This window comes from Tachyglossus aculeatus (assembly GCF_015852505.1).
Source record: "Tachyglossus aculeatus isolate mTacAcu1 chromosome 12 unlocalized genomic scaffold, mTacAcu1.pri SUPER_6_unloc_1, whole genome shotgun sequence".
NCBI lineage: Eukaryota > Metazoa > Chordata > Mammalia > Monotremata > Tachyglossidae > Tachyglossus > Tachyglossus aculeatus.
Window position 1 is genome coordinate 17,681,474 of NW_024044828.1, and position 24,231 is coordinate 17,705,704.

At 54.0% G+C, this 24,231-nt stretch overlaps 1 protein-coding gene across 1 annotated transcript in view; it reads right to left on the minus strand.

Moving 5' to 3' along the window:
- Positions 1-24,096, minus strand: part of ACIN1 (apoptotic chromatin condensation inducer 1) — a 35,470-nt gene extending 11,374 nt beyond the window's left edge. The window contains 7 exon segments of the mRNA XM_038741380.1: positions 5,238-5,353; positions 6,376-6,594; positions 8,843-10,084; positions 10,535-10,623; positions 15,104-15,215; positions 18,458-18,523; positions 23,939-24,096. Of these exon segments, the coding sequence (XP_038597308.1) occupies positions 5,238-5,353; positions 6,376-6,594; positions 8,843-10,084; positions 10,535-10,623; positions 15,104-15,215; positions 18,458-18,523; positions 23,939-24,076 (1,982 nt within the window). The 5' untranslated portion in view covers positions 24,077-24,096.
- Positions 24,097-24,231: the final 135 nt, after the last annotated feature.

Here is a 24,231-nt window from a genome sequence, read left to right on the forward strand (position 1 = left end):
ACGGAGCTAGCCGGCAGACCACGGGCACTCACTACTGTGAGTTTTAGTTGATACCTGAGATGCAACAATTTAAAATGTCCTTGGTGGAATGGGCCTATCTTAATGCCAAGAAGGGAGGCGGGCTGCCACTCCTTTCACAGACATCATAAGACTTTTTTTTTTTTAAATCAATACTCAAATCAGCCTCCACACTGGCCCACCTCTCAACATTCTTGTTTGCTTTACCTGCAAATTATTACCCCCCACCCCGAAATACCGGACATTGTCACACTGTTAGCACCCTACCAGGTTGTTTATAGTACCAGCTTGTTCCCTTATCCCTCTCCCAAATCTAATCTGTTAGGGTCCTTTTCGTTTCCCTGGAGCATCCCAGCCGGACAAAGTCCGAAAACTTTGCAAGAGATCAAAGTGGGGCGGCACCCTTTTAGGATCCTCAAAGCCCCCTTGTCAAATGGGCCAGGAGGCTGTAACCTTTAACCCCCAGGCAACTCCAGTGGTATCTAGGTGTTAAACCCTCATGCATCAGCTCCTCCTCCGCACACAACTCCTTTAAACAAGGGGTGAAATCCGCCTACTCCTCAGTATGTTTTCACCCACTATTAAGCAATGCAGCATCCTGGAGCTCAGAGCGGGCACAGTGCAGCCTGGAGAGGACAGATTGAGTTTTCGGTCGGTCCCAACTGAGATCCAAAGCAGGGTGAGATGCCCAGCTCCTGAATAAAGGAAAAAGGGGCCATGGGGTATGAGTCCAGTGCCCTTCCAGGCAGCTCCTGGGGGGCAGAGGAGATTGCCTCTCCTGAAGACCTATGAACTCGATGAGCCCAGCTTGACTGCCGGCCCATCTGCCCTGTATATTAATAATAATAATGGTATTTGTTAAGAGCTTACTATGTGCAAAGCACTGTTCTAAGGGCTGGGGCGGTTACAAAGTTATCAGGTTGTCCCACGTGGGGCTCACAGTCTCAATCCCCCTTTTATAGATAATTGAGGCACAGAGAAGTGAAGTGACTGGCCCCAAAGTCACACAGCTGACAAATGGCGGAGCCGGAATTAGAACCCACGACCTCCAACTCTAAGCCCGTGCTCTTTCCACTGAGCCACGCTGCTTCTCAAGGACTCCACGTGATCCCAGTCTCGTGGGGAGGGCGGGGCCCAGAGGTGTTGAGTTCCAAACGGACCATCAGACTTTGGGGGGGATTTCTCAGTATTGGGTTTAAACCTGGTGGAATGGAAGGGAGGTCCCCCGGGAAGTGCCAGTCACACCTGAATAGGCAGAGGGACACTCCAGGCCTGCTCAGGGCCCAGAAGGGAAGAGGTAGGGGTACACCCGAAGTTACTAATCCCTGCTGGATTTTTATTTGGTACACGGAGAAGGGTGGCTGGGGGACAAAGGGAAATAAAGATGGCAACTGAGCATTCGGAATCCACCCGACTGTGATACGCCATTTTTAAAAGGACATTAATTTCTTTCCCTCAAGAGGCACACTGTGGGGTGAGCTTGAGCTGTATTAATAAAAATAATAATAATGTTAAGTGCTATGTGCCAAGTGCTGTACTGCGGTAGGTACAAGACAATCGGGTCCCACATGGGGCTCATAGTCTAAGTAGGAGGGAGAACAGGTATTGAATCACAGATGAGGAAACTGAGGTCCAGAGAATTGACCTGCCCAAGGTCTCATTGACAAGTGGCAGAGCCAGGATTAGAACCCAGGTTCTTGGACACCCAGGCCCGTGCTCTCTCCACTAGGCCACGCTGCTTTTTCACCCCCTGGCCCGATGGGGCAGGGATGGGAACGAGCTACCTTGAAGCCACAGTGGGAAGACTTCGGGAGAACGGTGATTCCCAGAAGACTGCATTCGCCTGGGGGTGTGGGGCTGGGAGAGTGAGGTGGACCTGCCCAAGTTTCTGGGCTTCCTGGACTGGAAAGTAGAGGTTGAGCCATCGAAGAAGCCGATCCTTTCCCCCCCATTTTTGGCCTTTCCCACTTGTTACCTGTTAATCCTCCTTTAGAAGCGTGGGCCTGGGGTTTACCCAGTGAAAAGGGTTTCGCAACTCCTGAAGGGGAAAATAAGGGTCTTTCTGGGGTTGGCAAAAACGACTGCAGGCAGAATCTGGGGGTGCCCTAGGGTTAAGAAAACCAGCAGGCCGCTTGACATGTGGGAGAGGGGAGCTCAGGGGATCCTCTCAAGGTCCAGCTGCATTTTGGTCTGTGCTCCAGGTTGCTCCAGCTCAGATGACTTGCAGGAAGGAGGATGAGGCGTCTCTAGGCAACCAGTGGGCCACCCTGCTCCCTGTCAGCAGGAGTGCCAACCTCCCCCTTGCCGTCGTCCCTCGCCCCCAAAGTCACTGATTCCCCTTCTTGAGGAACAGACTAAATCTGATCCTTCTCCCCTGGGGGGGTGCCAAAGTTGCTCCAAGCCCCATTTATAGGAAAAAGCCTGGAGAAAAGCAAAGATGGGGCGGGCTGGCTAGCTGGCCGGCTATACCACCCACCCACCTGGCACAGGAAACGATCCTCCGAACATTTTCTGCTTTGGTCGAGGACCGAGGGATGGAATTCCACGGCCTCATCCGTTTGGGGCCCGTGAATACTCAGGACAAAGTCACAACCAATCAAAGGTCAAGCCCCCCTACCTCCCCCGGGGCTGGTGGGCCTGGGACCAAAAAACCAACACTTCCGTCCCTGTGTGTCGTTGCAGCTGGGCTTCCCGAACACCTTCCAGAAGCCGAGTGGTTTCCATCCTGACCCTGCGGTCAGTCCAGGGGAAAGAGCACTGCTCTGGGAACCGGGAGACCTGGGTTTCCAGCCAGGGTGAATCCAGCCCGTGCACTGTGCTACACATTTGCCCCACTCGCTCGTTGCCCTCCGGACCCCGGTGGGGACGTAACTGGCAGGGGCGAGAGCCAGCCACTAGCATGATAATCATTTCCTCTGTGCAGATGCTCAGTCCTGAAGCCTCAGGACCGAGCCTCCTCCGTCGTTCCTGACGGGAAACTCCATCCGGCCACGGGTTTTCATCCTTTCCAGAACGCACGGAACTTCCCAACTCAACAAGCCACGATGGCCACGGGATGGTGGCAGAAGAGAAAGCGGGAGGAGTGGGCAGCGGCGGGTCAACTTACGCTGAGACTGTACCATTGAGCTCTGCCAACTCAACCCATACCCCTTCCGATCCTGGCCAGCCCGAGCCAAACCCCGGCACCCGGGCCTAGCCAAGTCCAGGGTTGCATGGCATGTTCCTGCGGGCCTGGTGGTCGTCAACAACAGGTCCAGCCTTTTTCTTTTAAAAAAAAAAAAAACCCACAAAAGCACCCGGTGAGCGGGCGGCATCTGCTCCAAAATGGGTTCTCGGTATAAATGTCTCCCTAGAATCTGTGTTCTGTAAGATTTGGGTTTGATTTGTTAAGCGATCGGGCAAATTTTCCCCTGAAATTGGAACAAACGTCCAAACAAAAGCCTCTGGGGAAGTGAGGCAGAGAGTCCCGAAAGCCAGACTCCAATCTTGTCGTCGGCAGAAAGTCCCCATGGAATGGGGCTCCTTCCCTCTAGTTTTGTGTCTCGGGGGTCCCTCGTGGCTGCTTGGGAGTCTCATCCCAGAGAGATTGTAAAAGCAACAGAGGTGGCAGCTGTAAACCATTAAAACTGAGTCTGTACCATTCAGATGGGGCATCCACTCAAACCTGATGGTGGTGGTTTTGGGTGGGGGCGGGAGTGGACCAGATCCCCAACACATCTCTACATCAGGCTGACACTTTACTGGGGGAACGTCGCCCTGCTCCCCTTCCCACATGGGGCCAAGTGAGTTATTTCAGGGACTGAAAGTTGAGCCAGTGGACTAGTGTAGAAAAAATCTAAGCAACGGTCATTAGTGAGACTTGAAAGTCAGTTTGAAATTCCCGTGGGCCAAGTATCTACTCAGTGGCTTGCAAAGAGCCGGCTGTTCCAACAGCGGCCACCCCAGCTCACCACGAAACACCCAGTCGTCGTTTCCCCGGAAGGTGCCTGGCTATGCAGCTGATACTGGAGCGAGTGGGGGGTTCACGCCATTCCCAGTCTTCAAGGGCAGTTTCACACTGGCTCAGAATACTAGATTTGTCAGTAGTTAACTGTTTTAACATGAACCAGTAATATTATTCAAGGATTTTTCGCCTTGAGGTTTAAAAAAAAAAACCACACACACACACACAAACACACACACAAAAAAAACCCAACAGCAACAACTAAAACCCAAACCCTCCCTTTGATTGCATAGACAAGGCTAAAAAAGTGGCTTTAGGGACCCAAAATGAGAAGACAGCTGGATCAGTTTAGGCCTGGCCTTATTTTGTCCAATTTCCCCAGTGAAGTGGGATTAACTGGTCAGAGTAAGGACAGGTCAGAAACTCAGCAGGAGTGCAGTGATGTGTCCGTTGCTTTAACTCCCAAGATGCCAGGTGCCAAGCTAAGTGCTTAGTACAGTGCGCTGCGTACAGTAAGCGCTCAATAAATACCACTGATCGATTGACCACTTTCCCCGTCCCAGAGAGCTAGAACATCCTGGGTCTGACCAATGGCCCAACATATCCGAGGCTGGGCCTCTTGGGAAGCGGCCCCAAAAGATGCCGGGACGAACCCTGTGGCGTCTGACCTCCTCCTTTTTAGCTTGCGAGCCCCATGAAGGACAGGGACCGTGTTTAATTCCAATTGTGTGTTCTCTCTGAGTGCTTAGTACAATGCTCTGCACGCAGGAAGAGCTTCACCAATACCATTACTACTACTTGATATCCCTGTGGCCTGCCGGGGCGGTGGAAATATTGCAACATTAACAAATTAAAAACAAAACAAATACCGCAATTATTATTAATTACTGGAAGTTGGGGGCTCTTTTCGTTGTCTGGGCTCCCCCGATCTAGGTGGGGGGGCTGGGAGAGTGCTTGGTACAGTGCTCCGCACGCAGTAAGCGCTCAATAAATACGACTGAATGAACGAGGCGAGATGCCTCTACCGCCTACTCCTCGAAGGTGGTGGCTGATTCTTCACTGTCTGCACGATAACGGACTCTACGTCATGCGTGCTCTCCCTGAAGGAGAGGTAATCCTGTCCAGACAGCCACGACTCCCAATTCCCAACATTCCCCACGGCCCTCATTTTGTGGAAAGACAAGTAGACCACTTACCTAAGGCTTAAAGGGGAGCAAAGCGGCGGCCCCGGACACCCCTACCTCATTGCGAGACTTAGCTCCGACGGGTCACTTACACATTGTGCTGGACGCTTTCTGGGTCTTGTGCCTTCTGGGTCAGGGTCTCTGGGGCCTGGGGCCCCACGGCAGCTGGCTCTGCCTCATCTTCGGCCTTGACCTTCTCGGGGCTTCCCTGTCAAGAGACACAGAAAACACACCCACAGGAGCTCGGCTAGGCTCACTTCCGACCAGGTGGGCCTCCCGGGGACGGAGCGGGGCTGGATCCCTCCCCATCCCCTCCCTTTCCCTAGGCAAAACGGGAGGATGGGAGGGAAGGGATATGTGTTGAGGACAACAGGAATTCTGAAGGACTGTAATTTAGAAATCCTTGACTCGAGCGAGAAGAAAATCTAGAGCCCAAGTCCTGGCTCTCTGGGGGTCGGTAGTTTAGGGGTGGGCCCGTGTGCTTGAGGAGTGATTCCGCCCTGTTGTGATATCAACGTGCGAGTCCTGGTCTGCCTCAGAGATGACGTACCCTTTCTGTTCTCTGTGGCCGACTTTTGGCTGGATTCTGCTTCTACAGCCGGTCACCCACGCTTGCTTCATCCGACCCCTCCCTCCAAAGCTTGCTCTGACCCACCTTCCCTTTAGAAAACATGAATCTATTTAAAGAACGTAAAAATCCACAGAAATCCAGCCATCTTGTTTCCTTCCTCAAGTCTCCAGACCCCCTTCCCTTTACCCTCTGGTTCTGCAGGCAGGGAGCTGCCTGGAGGAGATTTCGGTGTTGGGGGAAGGGGCAGAGGGGAGGGTTTGAATGAGTCTCTTTCCGTTACTTTCCCTGTTACTGGTGTCATCCAATTCAAACTTGATTTCCTTGGGGGGAGGGATTGGGACTACTAATTCTACTGGGCTTTCCCAAGCACTTAAAAGAATGCCTTGCCCCCAGTTGGAGTTCAATAAATATCACCAATTAAGACCACCCTAATATGGCTCCTAGGGGCAGCAAATCTCGGGGACCGGAGTAGGGGGATTTAGCAGCTCTGTGGTACCCTGGGGATGACCACAACTGCTTCCTGGCAAATATGATGTCTCAAAATGCCCATGGGAATTCCCAAACGGGAAATAAAGAAGGAAGGATGATGGTCCTTCACCGGAGGATACTCGGGAGAGGGAATGGGAGAAGAGCGAGAAGGCAACAGCCAAAAACCCTACCCTTTCCAGTGGCTGCCTCGGAGTCTCGGGTTTCTCGGTCGGCTCTGCCTGGGCCCCGGGCCTAGTGGGGGCCGGGGAGTTGGCGACTCCCTCCTTTGGCTCGGGGACCTGGTGTTGCGGGGCTGGTGGGGTGCTGAGGGGGTCGGCGTCCCTCCGAGGAGAGGGATCTTTGGTTTGCGAGGAGCCGGGTCTGTCTCTGGAGATGCCAGGGCTCTGAGACTGTAAGACAGAGAGAGAGAGAGAGAGAGAGAGAGAGAGAGAGAGAGAAAGAACACACACATATAATCAGAACATGTGTGTGTGTTAGATACACCTAGGGCACAGCTTCCCCCTCCCCAACACGGTAGACTCAGGGTCCCCTTTCCATGTGAATGACTCTCTTTTCCCACGTATCTCACTGAACGTCTCCAGTTAAATTTCCAATTCTCCCTGGCAGCACCTCCCAGAAATGATAATGATAGTTGCAGTATCTGTGAAGTGCTTGCTTTGTGCCGAGCACTGTACTAAGCCCTGGGGTAGATTCCAGATCACCAGGTTGGATACAGACTGTGTCCCACATGGGGTTCACGGTCTGAGGTGGAAGGAGGCAAGGCAGTGTGGCCTCGTGGAAAAAGCATGGGCCTGGGAGCTAGAGGATCCGTGTTCAAATTCTGGCTCCGCCACATCTGCTGTGTGGCCTTGGGCAAGTCATTTTACTTCCCTGTGCCTCAGTTACCTCAGCTGTAAAACAGGGATTAAGACTGTGAGCCCCACGTGAGACATGGACCGTGTCCAACCTCATTAGTTTATATCTACCCCACTGCCTAGTATAGTGCCTGGAAAATAGTAAGGGCTTAACAGATGCCATTTAAAAGAAAAAGGGAGGAGGATTAAATCCCCAGTTTACAGATGCAGCATATTGAGGCCCAGAGAAGTGAAGTGACTTACTCAAGACCACCCAGCACATAAGCAGACCCTTTCCCCATGTCGTCCCTCTGGTTTGGAAGTCCCTCCCCGCTCCATATTCACCAGACCACCACCCTCCCCATCTTCAAAGTCTTATTAAAGTCACATCCCCTCTAAAAGGCCTTCCCCAATTAAGCCCTCTTTCCCAGACTCCCTCTCTCCTCTGCGTTATCTATGCACTTGGATCCGAAAGCTTCGGTATTCACTCCACCCTCAACCCCACAGCACTCGTGTATATACCCCTAATTTTATATTAATGCCTGCCTTTCCCTCTAGACTGTAAGCTCATTGTGGGCAGAGCAAGTGTCCATCAACTCTGTTGTACTGTCCTCTTCCAAGTGCTTAGAATAGTGCTCTGTACACAGTAAGCGCTCAATAAACACCACTGATCGATTGACTGACGTGGCAGAACCGGGATTAGAGCCCAGGTTTTCTGACCCCTAGGCCATGCTCCTTCCACGAGGCCACGTGGCTCCCCTAATGCATTTTTAATCTGGTCGTTCTTGATGGAACAGCTGACCGTATGCTCAGCTTCATTTCTTTGGGGTCATCGGGACTCAAATAAAAAAAAAGGATCAGGTGATGGGGAGGAACTCTAGGATCTGAAGCAAAGGCACCAGGAGAAACCTGGAGAAGGGAAGGAAAGGTGGGGAAGCAACATAGCCTAGTGGAAAGAGCACCAGCCCGGGAGTCAGAGTCCCGGCTCTGCCAATTGCTTGCTGTGTGACCTTGGGCAAGTCGTTTTGCTTCTCTCTCTGTTTTCTCAACTGTAAAACGGGGATTCAATACCTGTTCTCCCTCCTACTTAGACTGTGAGTCCCATATGGACAAGGACTGTGTCTCCCACCTAATTAACTTGTACCTATCTCAGTGCTTCGAATAGTGTTTGACACACAGTAAGGGCTTAACAAATACCATTAACCCCCCCCCCCGCCAACCGCCCTCCGGGCCCAAAATGAGGAACAAGACATGAGCTGTAAAAAATGGGGCAATCTGGGAGAGGAGATGGGGGTATCCAAAATGGATGAGGCAGCGGGGCCCAGTGGGAAAAGCAAAGAAGCAGGCGTCAGGAACTCAGGTCGGCCTGCCGAGTGACCTTGGGCAAGTAATCCCTTAGTTTCTCTGAGCCTCGGCTTCCTCATCGATAAAATGGGGGTGAGATCCCGGTTTTCCTCCCTCTTAGGCTGTGACGACCCCTGACCCCCAACCCCTACTGGCTTATCTTGATCTCCCCCAATGCTTAGCCCACAGCAAGTGCTGAGAAGAAGCATGGAATAGTGGATAGAGCACGGGCCAGCGAGTCAGAAGGTCATGGGTTCTAATTCTAATTCCACCACTTGTCTGCTTGTGCCCCTGGGTAAGTCACTTCACTTCTCTGTGCCTCAGTAAAATGGGGATTAAGACTGTGCGCTCCCTGTGGGACAGGGACTGTGTCCAACCTGATTCTCTTGTATCCACCCCAGTACCTAGAACGGTGCTTGGCACATAGTGATTGGAATGCGAAGTGATGGGCCATACTCACTCTTCGACTGTTGCTAGAAGCGGAGCAGGAGCGGGATCTGGACTCCGATGTCGACCTGGAGCCCACCTTGGGCCCGGCCCGGGGCCTGGAGCGAGAGCGGGACTGCAGCGCCCCTCCCTCCTTGGATCTGGCAGGCGAGCGGGATCGGGAAGCTGAACTGGCCCGGGAGCGGGAGTGCGAATGGCAGCTGGAAGAGGAGGAGGTGGAAGAGGAGGAGGAGGAGCGGCTGGAAGATGAAGAGCCGGCCGGGCTCTTCAACCTGCGGCTCGGCGGGGGAGAGGGAGAGGCCCTCCGGCCTTCCTTCTGCTCCGGGCCCGGCAGGGGCTCCGGGGGGATCTCGGGTAAGGCCTCCACCTCCGCCTGGGGCTCCGGCTCGGCTCCGGGGGCCACCTGGGTCGCGGGTCCGGCCGCGGCGCTCATCTGCGCCGGGGGGAGGGCCTGCTCTTCCGGTGCAGTCTCGACTTTGGAGTCCGGAGCGGGCACCGGCCTCCCTGCCCCGGGGAGGGCGGCTGGGGGGCTGGGGGCCGGCAGTTGCCCCGGGGACCCGGCCTCGGGACCGGGAGGCGATCGCTGGGTGAGGTCAGGAGGTGCGGGGGCTTCCAGGGGCTCCTCCTCTTCACCTGGGAGGAGCTGGCTAGGAGCCGGTGGGGAGGACGCTTCCTTGGTCAGCAGAGGGGGAGGGGTCTCCTCCTCCCTGGTGATGGGTTCTGCCTGGGACGCAGGGGGGGCCTTCACTTCCCCTTCCGTCAGCCGGGGTGGGGAAGGAGACCTCTGCTTCTGCTCCTGGCTTTGGGCAGCCATCCCTCCGTCTCCTCCTCCTCCTTTCTCCCCCTCCTCCTGGTCCAGGGGGCCGGTAGCCATCACGCTTTCTTCCTGCTGCGGTTGGGCCAGGAGGCCTTCCTCGGCCTCCTCTTGGGGTCTCGCGACTTCCTCTTCTCTCTCTGGTCCCTCAGGCTCCTGGGGCCCTTGCTCCACCAGCTCCAGGGGCGCTGCTTTGGGTGACTCCTCCTCCGCTGCCCCTGGACACTGGCTCGCCAGGACGGGGGCCTCCACCGCCTTCCGGATCAGCTCTTCCTCGTCGTCTTCCTCCTCCTCTTCCTCCTCCTCCTCCTCTTCCTCTTCCTCCTCCTCTTCTGTTTTCACATTACGGTCTGCTCTGGCCCTCAGGCTCCTGGGGGGCGTCTCGTGCTCTTCTTCTTCTTCGGCAGCCTGGCTGCTCTCGGAGAGTTTGGCCGCTCTGGCCTGGAAGGAAAGAGGAACAAGCCCAGGGTTAGAGGGTTACCCTACACAGGCGCTCGCCAAGTTACCAGAGGTGGTTGAAGGAGAGATGGCACCCGGTTGGGGGGGGAGTTGACACTGACCCCACTGACTCTTCCTAATGGGGTTTTCGTGAAAAACCAATCACCGCGGCAATTTTCACTGTCAACTGTTCTAACGTTTGCCTCCCCCTGCAGACCGTAAGCTCCTTGTGGGCAGGGATCCTGTCTACCAACTCGATTGTGCTGTTCTTTCTCAAGCGCTTGGCCCAGTGCTCTGCCCACGGTGAGTGCTCGATAAATACCACTGATTGACGGGCTGATTACTTTTTCCAACTCTACCGCTTGGGAACAGAGTTGCCACCATGTTGCTTTTCTGGCCAAACGCCCTCCTCCCCTCTTGGCCTCCCCACCGACGGGCAATTCACAGACTCACCTGTCTGACTCTAGATGACCTTCTCTCTCCTTTCCTGGGTCTCTCTTCGTCAGATTCCCCTTTCTCTTCGGAGGCAGCACAGCTCTTACCTACCAAAAGCAGGAGAAAAGCCGATGAGCCTCTGTTAGGGTGACTTAGACAGGGCTGCTTTCTTTCTGGAACCGGGATCTGTTGTTCGGTGGCCATGCGGTTCTGAATCAGGCCTGGCAGGCGGCTTCGACTCATCCTCACTAGCGGTTCCCTCTAGTTTGCCACAGAAACGCTGGATAAACCCTGCTCTTGAGGTCGCAAACCCTGACCACTCGGAGGTGTTTCCGGATTTCCAAGGCCCAATCGTTGCCCAAAAAATCATTTATAGGGGTTTTCCAGGGAAACCGTGTGGGCTAGTGGAAAGAGCACAGGTCTGGGCATCAGGGGCTTGAGTTCTAATCTCACCTCTGCCCCTTCTCTGTGCCTCCGAGAAACACCTGTAAAATGGGCATTCCAGTACCCACTTTCCTCATCTGTAAAATGGGGATTAGGACTGTGAGCCCCACGTGGGACAACCTGATTACCTTGTATCTACCCCAGTGCTTAGAACGGTGCTCGGCACATAGTAAGCGCTTAACAAATACCATCATTATTATTCTTATTACTTTCCCTCCTCTTTAGACTGTCAGCCCCATTCGGGGAAGAGATTGTGTCCGACCTGATGATCTTGTACCTACCCCATCCCTTAGCAGAGTGCTTGGCATATAGTAAGCGCTAAGCTACCACAATTATTACAATTACTATTATTCCATCTGGCTTGCAGGCAGTGGAGAATAACGTCCACTTTGTTTCTGTGCTCCAGTCTCCTGCTGCTCTTCCACCCCCAAAATTCAGAATTCACTGAGCTTCTTTGTGTTGTGGCATTTCTTTCATATTCATTTTAAATCAGATACAAAAACTAATATTCTAGTTTCTATTCACACAACTCTTCGACCCTTACTAGATGTATGATCCAGCAATGGAGGTTCGCAGATAAGACAGGCAGTGGGGCTGGGGTGGGGAGGAGCAAGGAATGAGGAGTCAAGAGACCTGGGTTCTGTTCCCACCTCCATCAGTGACCTGCTGGGTGACTTTAGTAAGCCATTTAACCTCTCTGGGCCTTGCAGTTTCCTCATCTGCAAAATAGGGAGAGAAACACCTGGTTCCCCCCACCTCTTAACCAGTGAGCCCCAGGATGGGGGAGACGCACGGAAGTCGCATGGCTTAGTGAATCAGAAGGCCCTGGGTTCTAATCCCCGCTCTGCCACATGTCTGCTAGATGACCTTGGGCAAGTCACTTCATTTCTCTGAGCCTCAGTTACTTCATCTGTACAATGGGGATGAGTGTTATCCCATGCAGGACAGGGACTGTGCCCAACCTGATTACTTTGTACCTACCCCACTGCTTGGCACAAAGTAAACCCTTAGCAGGTACCATTAATTATTGCAGACCGTATTCCATTTGATTAGCTGCATGCACCCCAGTGATTAGCACAGCACTTTGACCCAGAGGAAATGCTTAATAAATACCATTATTATTACTATCATTGGTCATGGAAGGGAGGGCAGTATGATCCATATCTGAGAAGTTGGGGCTTAGAAAAAGAGAGGTAATCCTTTTTTTCTTAATGGTATTTATTAAGTGCTTACTATGTGTCAAACACTCTTCTAAGCACCGGGACAGATACACATTAATTAGGTTGGGCAAAGTCCGTGTCCCACATGGGGCGCAGGGTCTAAGAGGCAGAACAGGAGAACTGAGGCACAAAGAAGTTAAGTGACTGGCCCAAGGTCACACAGCAAACATGGAGATCTACATTCTGCCAGGCCGGTTTTAGGTTCCTAGAGAGGCCAAGGATTAAAGAGGCTCCGTTTGTTAAAGCAGGGTCCACGTTTGGGCTGGCTGAACTGGGGTTCCGAGATGTTCACGTCAGGTTCCTGATGGATGCGCGGGGCTGAAAAATTATGGGCCTGGGTTCCCTTCCGGGAACAGCTGACTGGGCAAGGCTTCTTGGGCTGAGGAGAGGCATGCGCTTCCCCGAGGCCGGCTTTCCCAATACCCTTCCATTTCCCCTACCCCAGGGCGTGGCGGGAGACGAGGCTGGGGACGTGTGGCCGGACACCTCAGCCCGTGTGCAGCTGCAATGGCCACCAGGCCCAACTCACTCTGATTCCCTAGGGCCTGCCCCCCCAAAACGAGCATCTGTCCTCTCACGGCATCTTCGGCAGGCCGCAAAGTGGAATGGCCCAGTGAATAGAGCACGGGCCTGGGAGTGAGAAGGACCTGGGTTCTAATCCCGGCTCTGCCACTTGTCTGCTGTGTGGCCTTCCCTTCTCTGTGCCTCAGTTATCTCATCTGTAAAATGGGGGTCAAAACTGTGTGCCCCATGTGGGACAGGGACTGTGCCCAACCTGATTAGCTTGTATCGACCCCATCGCTTAGAATGGTGCTTGACACGTAGTAAGCATTTAACCACTATTATTATTATTGTTGTTATTTGAGTTCTGGGCATCGTGAGGGCACCCACTTAAAGTTCACTCAGGCTCCAGGTCGAATCTTGCTTCGGATTTGGAGCGAGACCCGTAACCTCCGAGTCTAAGCCTTTCGCTTCCCACTGCTGCTGGGGTGGAGGCGCTGCCAGGGGGCGAGATGATGATGATGATGGCATTTATTAAGCGCTTACTATGTGCAAAGCACTGTTCTAAGCGCTGGGGGGATACAATGTGATCAAGTTGTCTCACATGGGGCTCACAGTCTTAATCCCCATTTTTACAGATGAGGTAACTGAGGCTCAGAGAAGTTAAGTGACTTGCCCAAGGTCGGTGGGGAAGGAGATGGGTTGGAGAGGGCACTCGGGGTGCTAATCACACAGGGTTTCTGCCCCTGCCCGCCCTTCTGACTTGACAGCCAGCAGTCGTACTCAAGAGGAGGAGGCCGATGGAGGGCAGGAGTGATGCTGTTGGGATTCTCCATTTCCGGGATGGATGGGTTAGTGGATAGAGCCTGGGGCTTGCAAGTCAGAGAGTCATGGGTTCTAATCCCGGCTCTGCCACTTGTCTGCGGCAAATGACCTTAGGCAAATGACTTCTCTGGGCCTCAGTTACCTCATCGGTAACATAGGGATTAAGGCTGAGAGCCCCTTGTGGGACAGGGACTGTGTCCAGCCTGATTTGCTTGTATCCACCCCAGCGCTGGCACATAATAAGCACTTAAATGCCATTATTATTATTATTATTATTATTATTATTTGGAAGAGAGGCCTCCCAGAGGCCTGTTCAGACTTTCACCTGTTGGCAATCCTGGCACAACTTTTTATTTTTTTCTCAAATGGTATTTGTTGAATGCTTACTATGTAAAGTACTATGTAGCACTGTACTAAACGCTAGGGTAGGTACAAAATAACGGCTGGACACAGTCCCTGTCCTACATGGGGCTCACAGTCCAAGTAGGAGGCAGTAGGACTTAATCCCGATTTTACAGGTGACGTGACTGAGGCCTGGAGAGATTCAGTGACTTGCCTAAGGTCAACCAGCAAAGACGTGGCAGAGCCGGAACTAGAACCCAGGTCTTCTGATTCCCAGGCCCGTGCTCTTTCCACTATGCCACACTGCTTCCTTTAAGACTTATTGGACTGTAAGATCCTTGAAGGTGGGGACCAAGTCTACCAACTCAACTGGGGTGTTTTCTCCCAGGCACTCAGTGTAGTCCTCTGCAGTCAGTCAACTGCATTTATTGAGCGCTTACTGTGTGCAGAGCACTGTACTAAGCGCTTGGGAAAGTACAATAACACTATAACAGAAGTATTTCCAGCCCACAACGGGCTTACAGTCTAGAGGGGGAGAGAGACATTAATATAAATAAAGAAAATTATAGATATCTATATAAAGGATGTGGAGCTGGGAAGGGGGATGATTAAAGGGAGCAAGTCAGGGCGACGCAGAAGGGAGTGTAATAAGAGGAAAGTAGGGCTTAATCAGGGAAGGCCTCTTGGAGGGGATAGGCCTTCAATAAGGCTTTGAAGTGGGGGACGGATAAGAAAAGGGAGGACGTTCCAGGGAGGAAGCAGGACATGGGTGAGTGGTCTGTGGCGAGACAGACGAGATGGAGGTCCAGTGAGAAGGTTAGCACTACAGGAGCAGAGTGTGCGGGCTGGGTTGTGTTGCTGAATGAGGCAGTGCGTCTTCCGACTCGGCTGAGGTGTCTTCATAGCAGGGGTCTGGGGGGTGGGGGTCCCGGGGAGGTCAGAGGGTGCTGGAAGAGGGAGAGGAGCGGAGCGCTAAGCGTGTGGGCACATGGCGGGGGACGGTACGGAGGTGGCTCCTTCCTACAAGCTCCCTGCTCTCCGTGAGCCTCACCGCCCGGCAGGCTGCCTTTCGCTAGCCGGCCCCTCTTTCCGATCCAAATTTCGGTGTCGGCGAGAGGGCCGGTGGCAGGTGGTCCTAGCCTGCGGGCCACCGGAAGGGTGGCGCAGTCTGGCCCGTAGGACTGGCACCCCAGTGCGGGGCCGTGGCGCCGACAGTCCCTCAGGGCAGGGAGAGAGGGTGGTCCCTGGGGCTTACCTTCGAGCTCCGCAGCTTCCCGAGCTTCCCTCTCCAGCCGCTGCCTGAGCAGCTCCTGCTGCTTTTCCAGGTACTGCTTTATGAAGCTGTTCTGGCTCATCTCCTCTCCGATCTGTGCGGAGCAAAGGGTGCCCGTTAGAAGAGCCCAGGGGTGGCGCCGAGGCAGTAGTCCCGGAAGGAGGCTCACCCGGGCGCTGGTGCGACTTGCCCGGCTTCCTCCTTCCCTCCCTACGCCATCGGAACGGTCAGCTGCTTCCACGTCAGCTGAAGGCTGGCGGCGATGGGAGATTCTGTCCCCGCTGGGATGCACGGGCATCCCCACCCCCTCATCCATCCAGGAGTTCCAAAAAATTTCCACTCAACAGCGCCCGCTTCGAAGGCGTTTCGCCTCCATTCAATCGTATTTATTCCCTTTTATTGACTGAGCACTCACTTTGTGCCAGGCACTATACTAAGCGCTTGGGAGGGTACAAAATAACAATAAACAGACACACTGATCTTTTTGGATTGTGAACTATGTGAACGGCAGGGCCCGGGTCTAATTCCCTCCTGTTTATTCTCACTCAATGCTTATCAAATACTCTGCACACAGAAAGTGCTTAGTAAGCCCCTTGGCCTAGTGGATAGAGCACAGGCCTGGGAGCCAGAGGAACTGGGTTCTAATCCTGGCTCCGCCACGTCTGCTATGTGACCCTGGGCAAGTCACTTAACTTCTCCTTGCCTCGGTTACCTCATCTATAAAATGGTGGGCTTTCTGAGCCCCACGTGGGACAACCTGATTACCTTGTATCTACTCCAGCACTTAGAACAATGTATGACACAGAGTAAGCACTTAAGTACCATAATAATTATAATGTATCTGTTTATTGTTATATTGTACTCTCCCAAGTGCCTAGTACAGTGGTCTCTGCACACAGTAAGCGCTCAATAAATATGACTGAATGAAAACTAGGTTTACATAAGTTTCCTTCACATTAGACGAAGGCACGCGCAAAAACAGCATTTTCCGCTTGTCTCCCACATTCTTGCATTTTTCCAGGCCACCCTTGTGTCGGTGCTTGTCAAAAGCCCCTGTTCTCTTGGGTCGAGACCCTCCTCAAACCACAGCTCCCTCTGGGAAGCAGCAGTCGGCCTCAGGAGACTGATGCCTGGGGGCCGGAGAGCTGCCTTACCGGTGGCTAATGAAGGCAGGAAGTCAAGAGAGCTGGGAGGAACGCCAGGTCTTTTCGTGCGGGTTCTGCTTGTTACAGGCAGGGACCGTGTCTGCAAATTTGCCGTACTGGACTCTCCCAGTAGCTCTGCGCATAGTAAGCACTCAATCAAGACCACTGATTGATGGGTTGATTGATTGGGAGACTTTGGGGGGTAGGGGGTGCTCTGCTTCTCAATATCCAATCAGGAAATTCGGAGGAGTTGGCTACCCTAGATCAAGTTTTTAGGGGATCGAAGGTAGAGACTGGGAAGCAGAACGGTGTAGCGGATACAGCACGGGCTCGGGAATACTAATCCCGGCTCCACCATTTGTCTGCTGCGCGACCCTGGTCACTTCACTTCTTTAGGCCTCAGTTACCTCACCTACAAAATGGGGATTGAGACTATGAAGCCCCACGTGGGACAGGGACTGTGTCCAACTCAAATTACTTGTATCCACCCCAGCGCTTAGTATAGTACCTGGCACACAGGCACTTAACAAATACCGTAATTATTACTATGTGGAGGGTGGGAGGGTTCTACCCAGACCGAGGAAAAGCAGAGAGACCTGGTTGCCTGGGATCAGGATACCCGGAAGGAAAAGACCTGGGGAGCAGAGGAGAGGGTACGCAGAGACAGGGCGCACCTGCCTCCAAGCATTTTTAGAGTCCCAGAAAAATAAACAGAAAACCACTATCCCTTAGAGACGCTTCCTGAAACGTCCAGGGAGTTCAACTCAGCTGAAGAAGAGTCTGAAGAGGGAGAGAATGGCCTTAAAGGGGCGCCGAAAAAAGAAGTTGGACCCCGAGGGGCCTTCACAAACATAAAACCCAGAAAAAAGGAATCTGTGTTCATCGGAAGAGGGCTGTTCAAGGAAGAGACAGTGCCAGGTGAACGTGGGTAACCAGTTTCTTTGTCTTCATCCCCCTGCTAAATGATCGGACCTACAGCTCTGCCAAGTGGCAGGATTAAGGGACTCGGACCTTAATGAGGTGAGAACGAGTGAGAGGGAGGGGCATCCAGGAAGCCCTGGACTTCCGTGGAAGCTTGTCTAGAAGCAGAGCCGGCACATCACTGCACTAATAAAAGGCCAGGCTTTTCCTTTAGATGCTTTGCATCACAACGCGTCTTGGTGATGTGTAGAGGGAAACTGGGTGGCAGACGCTTCTGTGGCCTCCACCTCAAAGACTCCTCCACTCTCCACCTGTCTTGCCTTCTCCCCACGCGATTTTCCAACCCAACCCAATTCCAATCCAAGCCAATTTTCCTGTATCTCCCTCCACAGCGCTTAGTACAGTGCCTGACACAGAGTAAGTGCTTCAACACCACAATTATTAAGTATTATTCTCCCCACCTGTCGCCCCTACCCTGTCTGCCTGCACATCACACACAGCCCCAGACCAAAATCTGCCTCTCTGGAAGGCAAACGATTTGGTGTCTGCATCTGGCTAAGGTAGGGTGCCTCTTTGGACCCACGGGGCCCCATGAGCATGGAAGAGGAGAAACGGGGAACAAGTGACAGAAACTCTTTGGAAATCTAAATTTGCCTACACAGGCTTTTCTTTTTATGTTCTGTCCGGCTGGTCCACTAAAGGTGAAATCAGCCTGTCACAGGGATGTCCATCTCGGACTTAACTCTGGGGGCAATGAGGACTGACATTTTCCTAGCCAGTGGTAAGCGGGTAACCTGAAATGTGGAACCAGACATGCACCCAACTGAAAAGAGTAGTAGCTCCCTCACTCCAAACAAGCCAGTATTAAGGTCCAACTCACAGTATCTCCTAAAACCACATAGCAGAGGCATGGAAGCCTACCCAGTTTTCCTTCTTCCTGCTGTCTGTAAACCATTTCACCATCTCCCCCACCAAAAGTAACACCCTTGAGGGTAGGGATCATACCTCCAAACTCTACTGTACGCTCCCAAGCGCTTACTGCAGTGTTCTTTTCACACCAAATGCTCAATGAACACTACTGATCAATGGGAACTGAACTGAATTGCCCCCGCCTGTGCCCTCGGTATGCTACTGAGAAAGTCTCGGGGGCCATCAATTTCATCGGGGGGCTATTTCAAAGCCATGTCTCGGGGAAAAGACGCAGGTGAATAAGCCGACTTCATCCCGTCCAAACTGTCTCCAACCCACTCCACCCTGGAGCCGGGCTTACCTGGGAGTTGGGCTGGAAAGCGGTGTGGGGTGTTGAGTGCTTCTGTAAATTCTCCAGCATTAGCGCCTGAGAGGGGAAAGGAGAAGCTCAGAAACCAGCAAACGCTCACCCTTCTGCCCTGTCCCCCCCAGACACGGTGACTAAATTATCTTTTTCTCCCAAGGGGCTCAAAGCCCTTCGCCAACGTCGATTTTACTCGGCTCCAGAACACCAGCGTGGGTGGCAGTGTCTTTCTCCCCGCACGACGGCAACAAAAAAGCCAAACCCGACGGAGTGGGGAGTAAATGACCTATTATCAAAAGGGAAGTCGGCGTCCTGGCGAAAAGCAGGTGACGGGGGAGTCAGGGGTGCTGGCCTCTAGTTCCGGCTGTGCCGCTGGCTTGCTGGCTGACCTTGAGCCAGTCACCTAACCTCTCCGCGCCTCAGTTTTCACCCCTGTAAAATGGGGAGACGCTCTCTTCGACCGTCAGCCCCACGGGGGACGGAGGCTGCACCCGATCAGAACCTTGGACCTACCCCAGGGCTTAGCATTTAGTGCCAATTTAACACTGTCGTTACATTAATAAGAAGCCAGCACCAGATTCCTGGTCTTCTGAACGTTCAGGTCGGCGCTGCCTCCATAAATGGTCAGGAAGAAATGGGCGCTTCCACACACACAACTCCAAACCAACTCTACAAGAGAAGCAGCGTGGCTCAGTGGAAAAGGGCAGGGGCTCTGGAGTCAGAGGTCATGGGTTCAAATTCCGGCTCTGCCAACTGTCATCTGTGTGACTTTGGGCAAGTCACTTCACTTCTCTGGGCCTCAGTTACCTCATCTGTAAAATGGGGGTTAAGAATGTGAGCCCCTGTGGGACAACCTGATTGCCTTGTAACCTCCACAGCGCTTAGAACAGTGTTCTGCACATAGTAAGCGCTTAATAAATGCTATTATTATTATTATTCTCTGGGCCTCAGTTCCCTCATCTGTAAAATGGGGATTAAGACTGTGAGCCCACTGGGGGACAACCTGATCACCATGTAACCGCCCCAGCGCTTAGAACAGTGCTTTCCACACAGTAAGCGCTTAATAAATGCCATCATTATTATTACAGATGGTCAAGCAGAAATAGGCGCTTCCACACACACAATTCCAAACCAACTCTACAAGCTCCACCTCAACCCAGCCTGTTGGCCATGGCCGCTTGTACAGCTGCTGGCCAGGTACGTTTAGTTGGTCTTCATTCATCCATTCAATTGTATTTATTGAGCGCTTACTGTGGGCACAGCACTGTACTAAGCGCTTGGGAAGTACAGTCAATCAATCAATCATATTTATTGAGCGCTTACTGTGTGCAGAGCACTGTACTAAGCGCTTGGGAAGGCCGAGTCGGCAACACAGAGAGACGGTCCCTACCCAACAACGGGCTCACAGTCTAGAAGGGGGAGACAGACAACAATACAAAACATGTAGACAGGTGTCAAAATCATCAGAACAAATAGAATTAAAGCTATATGCACATCATTAACAAAATAAGTAGAACAGTAAACATGTACAAGTAAAATAAATAGAGTAATAAATCTGTACAAACATACACAAGTGCTGTGGGGAGGAAAAGGAGGTAGGACAGAGGGGGGGATGGGGAGGAGGAGAGGAAAAAGGGGGCTCAGTCTGGGAAGGCCTCCTGCAAGAAGGTGGTCTTGTAGGGAGTCCAGACCAGAGCCCTGCTCCTTGGGCACCCTCGACCAATGGGTTGATACGGTCAAGAGGCTCAAACAATGGATCAGTAGCTGCGGTTTGGGGCAATTGCCAGCCGCCTGCTCAATAAAACAAACGTCTAGGCCCAACTCTTGGGGTGGGGGTGCCAGGGCAAAGAAGCAGCGTGGCTGAGTGGAAAGAGCCCGGACTTTGGAGTCAGAAGTCTGGGTTCGAATTCGGCCTCTGTCACTTCTCAGCTGTGTGACTTTGGGCACTTCACTTCCCTGGGCCTCAGTTCCCTCATCTGTAAAATGGGGACTAAGACTGTGAGCCCCACGTAGGACAACCTGATCACCTTGTATCCCCCCCAGCGCTTAGAACACTGCTTGGCACATAGTAAGCGTTTAACAAATGCCGTTATTATTATGATTATTCTCTGGGCCTCAGTTCCCTCATCTGTAAAATGGGGATTAAGCCTGTGAGCCCCCCGTGGGACAACCTGGATTACCTTCAGCGTTTAGCAGACTGGTGAGCCCACTGTTGGGTAGGGACCGGCTCTCTCTGTTGCCAACTTGTACTTTCCAAGCGCTTAGAACACTGCTTTGCACATAGTAAGCACTTAACAAACGCCGTTATTATTATGATTATTCTCTGGGCCTCAGTTCCCTCATCTGTAAAATGGGGATTAAGCCTGTGAGCCCCCTGTGGGACAACCTGGATTACCTTCAGTGCTTAGCAGACTGTGAGCCCACTGTTGGGTGGGGACCGTCTCTGTTGCCAACTTGTACTTCCCAAGCACTTAGAACACTGCTTTGCACATAGTAAGAGCCTAACAAATGCCGTTATTATTATGATTATTCTCTGGGCCTCAGTTCCCTCATCTGTAAAATGGGGACTAAGACTGTGAGCCCCCTGTGGGACAACCTGGATTACCTTCAGCACTTAGCAGACTGTGAGCCCACTGTTGGGTAGGGACCGTCTCACTCTGTTGCTAACTTGTACTTCCCAAGCGCTTAGACCACTGCTTTGCACGTAGTAAGCATTTAAACGCCGTTATTATTATGATTATTCTCTGGGCTTCAGTTCCCTCATCTGTAAAATGGGGATTAAGCCTGTGAGCCCTCCGTGGGACAACCTGGATTACCTTCAGCGCTTAGCATGAAGCGCTTATGCTGCCAACTTGTACTTCCCAAGTGCTTAGTGCAGTGCTCTGCACACAGTAAGTGCTCAATAAATACGACTGATTGATTGATTGGCAGACCGTAAGCCCACTGTTGGGTAGGGCCCGTCTGTTGCCGACTTGTACTTCCCAAGTGCTTAGTCAAGTGCTCTGCACACAGTAAGTGCTCAATAAATACGATTGATTGATTGATTAGCAGACTGTGAGCCCACTGCTGGGTAGGGCCTGTATATATGCCTGTATATATGTTTGTACATATTTATTACTCTATTTATTTATTTATTTATTTAACTTGTACATATCTATTCTATTTATTTTATTTTGTTCGTATGTTTGGTTTTGTTCTCTGTCTCCCCCTTCTAGATTGTGAGCCCACTGTTGGGTAGGGACCGCCTCTATATGTTACCAACCTGGACTTCCCAAGCGCTCAGTACAGTGCTCTGCACACAGTAAGCGCTCAATAAATACGATTGATTGATTGATTGGGCCCGTCTCTTTCTGTTGTCGACTTGTACTTCCCAAGCGCCTAGTCCAGTGCTCTGCACAGTAAGCGCTCAATAAGCATGATTGATTAATTGATTGGGCCCGTCTCTCTCTGCTGCCAACTTGTACTTCCCAAGCGCTTAGTCCAGTGCTCTGCACACAGTAAGCGCTCAATAAATACGACTGGTTGATAGGGCCCGTCTCTCTCTGTTGCCAACTTGTACTTCCCAAGCGCCTAGTCCAGTGCTGTGCACACAGTAAGTGCTCAATAAATACGATTGATTGATTGGGCCCGTCTCTCTCTGCTGCCGACTTGTACTTCCCAAGCGCTTAGTCCAGTGCTCTGCACACAGTAAGCGCTCAATAAATAGGTCTGAATGAATAGCAGGCACTTCACAAATACCAATATTATTATTGGATTGACCCGAAGGCCCCGGCTAAATTCTCCTCATAAACCCCTTTCAATTTGCCCCCCGAAACGCACCCCCTCAGCCTCTGCCGTAACTGCTCCCCCTTTAACGACCCCCTCCCCCCTCATGGGGAAGCAGCGTGGCTCAGTGGAAACAGCCCGGGCTCGGGAGCCAGAGGCCATGGGTTCGAATCCCGGCTCCGCCACTTGTCAGCTGTGTGACCTAGGGCAAGTCACTTAACTTCTCTGAGCCTCGGTTCCCTCATCTGTAAAATGGGGATTAAGACTGTGAGCCCCACGTGGGTCAACCTGATCACCTTGTAACCCCCCCCAGCGCTTAGAACAGTGCTTCGCACATAGTAAGCGCTTAACAAATGCCATCGTTATTATTATTATTACGGGGGGTCCCCCCCACCTCAGACCGGTCCCAACCGGCCCCCTCACGGGGGTCCCCCCACCTCAGACCGGTCCCAACCGGCCCCCTCATGGGGGGGTCCCCCCACTTCAGACCGGTCCCAACCGAGGGTCCCCCCCCACCTCAGACCGGTCTCAACCGGCCCCCTCATGAGGGTCCCCCCCACCTCAGACCGGTCCCAACCGGCCCCCTCACGGGGGTCCCCCCCACCTCAGACCGGTCCCAACCGGCCCCCTCACGGGGGTCCCCCCACCTCAGACCGGTCCCAACCGGTTCCCTCACGGGGGTCCCCCCACCTCAGACCGGTCCCAACCGGCCCCCTCACGAGGGTCCCCCCACCTCAGACCGGTCCCAACCGGCCCCCTCACGGGGGTCCCCCCACCTCAGACCGGTCCCAACCGGTTCCCTCACGGGGGTCCCCCCCACCTCAGACCGGTCCCAACCGGCCCCCCTCACGGGGGTCCCCCCCACCTCAGACCGGTCCCAACCGGCCCCCTCATGGGGGTCCCCTCCCACCTCAGACCGGTCCCAACCGGCTCCCTCAAGGGGGTCCCCCCACCTCAGACCGGTCCCAACCGGCCCCCTCATGAGGGTCCCCCCACCTCAGACCGGCCCCAACCGGCCCCCTCAAGGGAGTCCCCCCCCACCTCAGACCGGTCCCAACCGGCTCCCTCACGGGGGTCCCCTCCCACCTCAGACCGGTCCCAACCGGCCCCCTCACGGGGATCCCCCCCCACCTCAGACCGGTCCCAACCGGCCCCCTTACGGGGGGGGGGGGTCCCCCACCTCAGACCGGTCCCAACCGGCCCCCTCACGGGGGGGGGGGGGTCCCCCCACCTCAGACCGGTCCCAACCGGCTCCCTCACGGGGGTCCCCCCACCTCAGACCGGCCCCCTCACGGGGGTCCCCCCACCTCAGACCGGCCCCCTCACGGGGGTGTCCCCCCCCCCACCTCAGACCGGTCCCAACCGGCCCCCTCAGGTCAACAACGTTGGTGGTGGTGGGCTTTAACTCCTCCCGGGGCGCATGCGCAGACGCCACACACAAACAAGTGGGGGGGGGGGAGGAGGAGGAAGCGCGAGACACTTCGGGGACGGCCGCGCGCCGCGGCCGTTAAGGCGGGAACCGGCGCGAGCTCCCCCCCCCCCCGCCACACACACACACACACACACACACATCGGCGCGCGCGACCCTCGCGGCTCGCGCGGGCGGCCCTGGCTCGCTCGCCCGCTCGCGCCCAGCCCGGGCACTGCGCCTGCGCCGCCCCGTCCCTACCGGGTCCGCTCCCCTCCGCCAGGCGCGCGCCCGGGCCGCCTCACCCCTTTGAGCCGCTTGACCAGGGCGCTCTTCTGCCCGCTCTTGGCCAGTCCTCGCTGCTCCAGGGCGGCCTTCAGGTCGGTCACCCGCAGCGCCTGCAGCGGCTTCCCGTCCAGAGTCACCTCCTCCAGCTCCGCCATCTTGTGCGAGCGGCTCGGGTCCCGTCCCGGAGGCTTCGGGCATCTTCGGCAGTTTCCGCCAACGCCCTCCGAACGCGCCGAGGCGGGGCCCGGGCCCGCCCCGCCCCGCCCCCGCCCGAGGGCCAATCAGAGCGCGCGGAGGGGCCCGTCGCCCC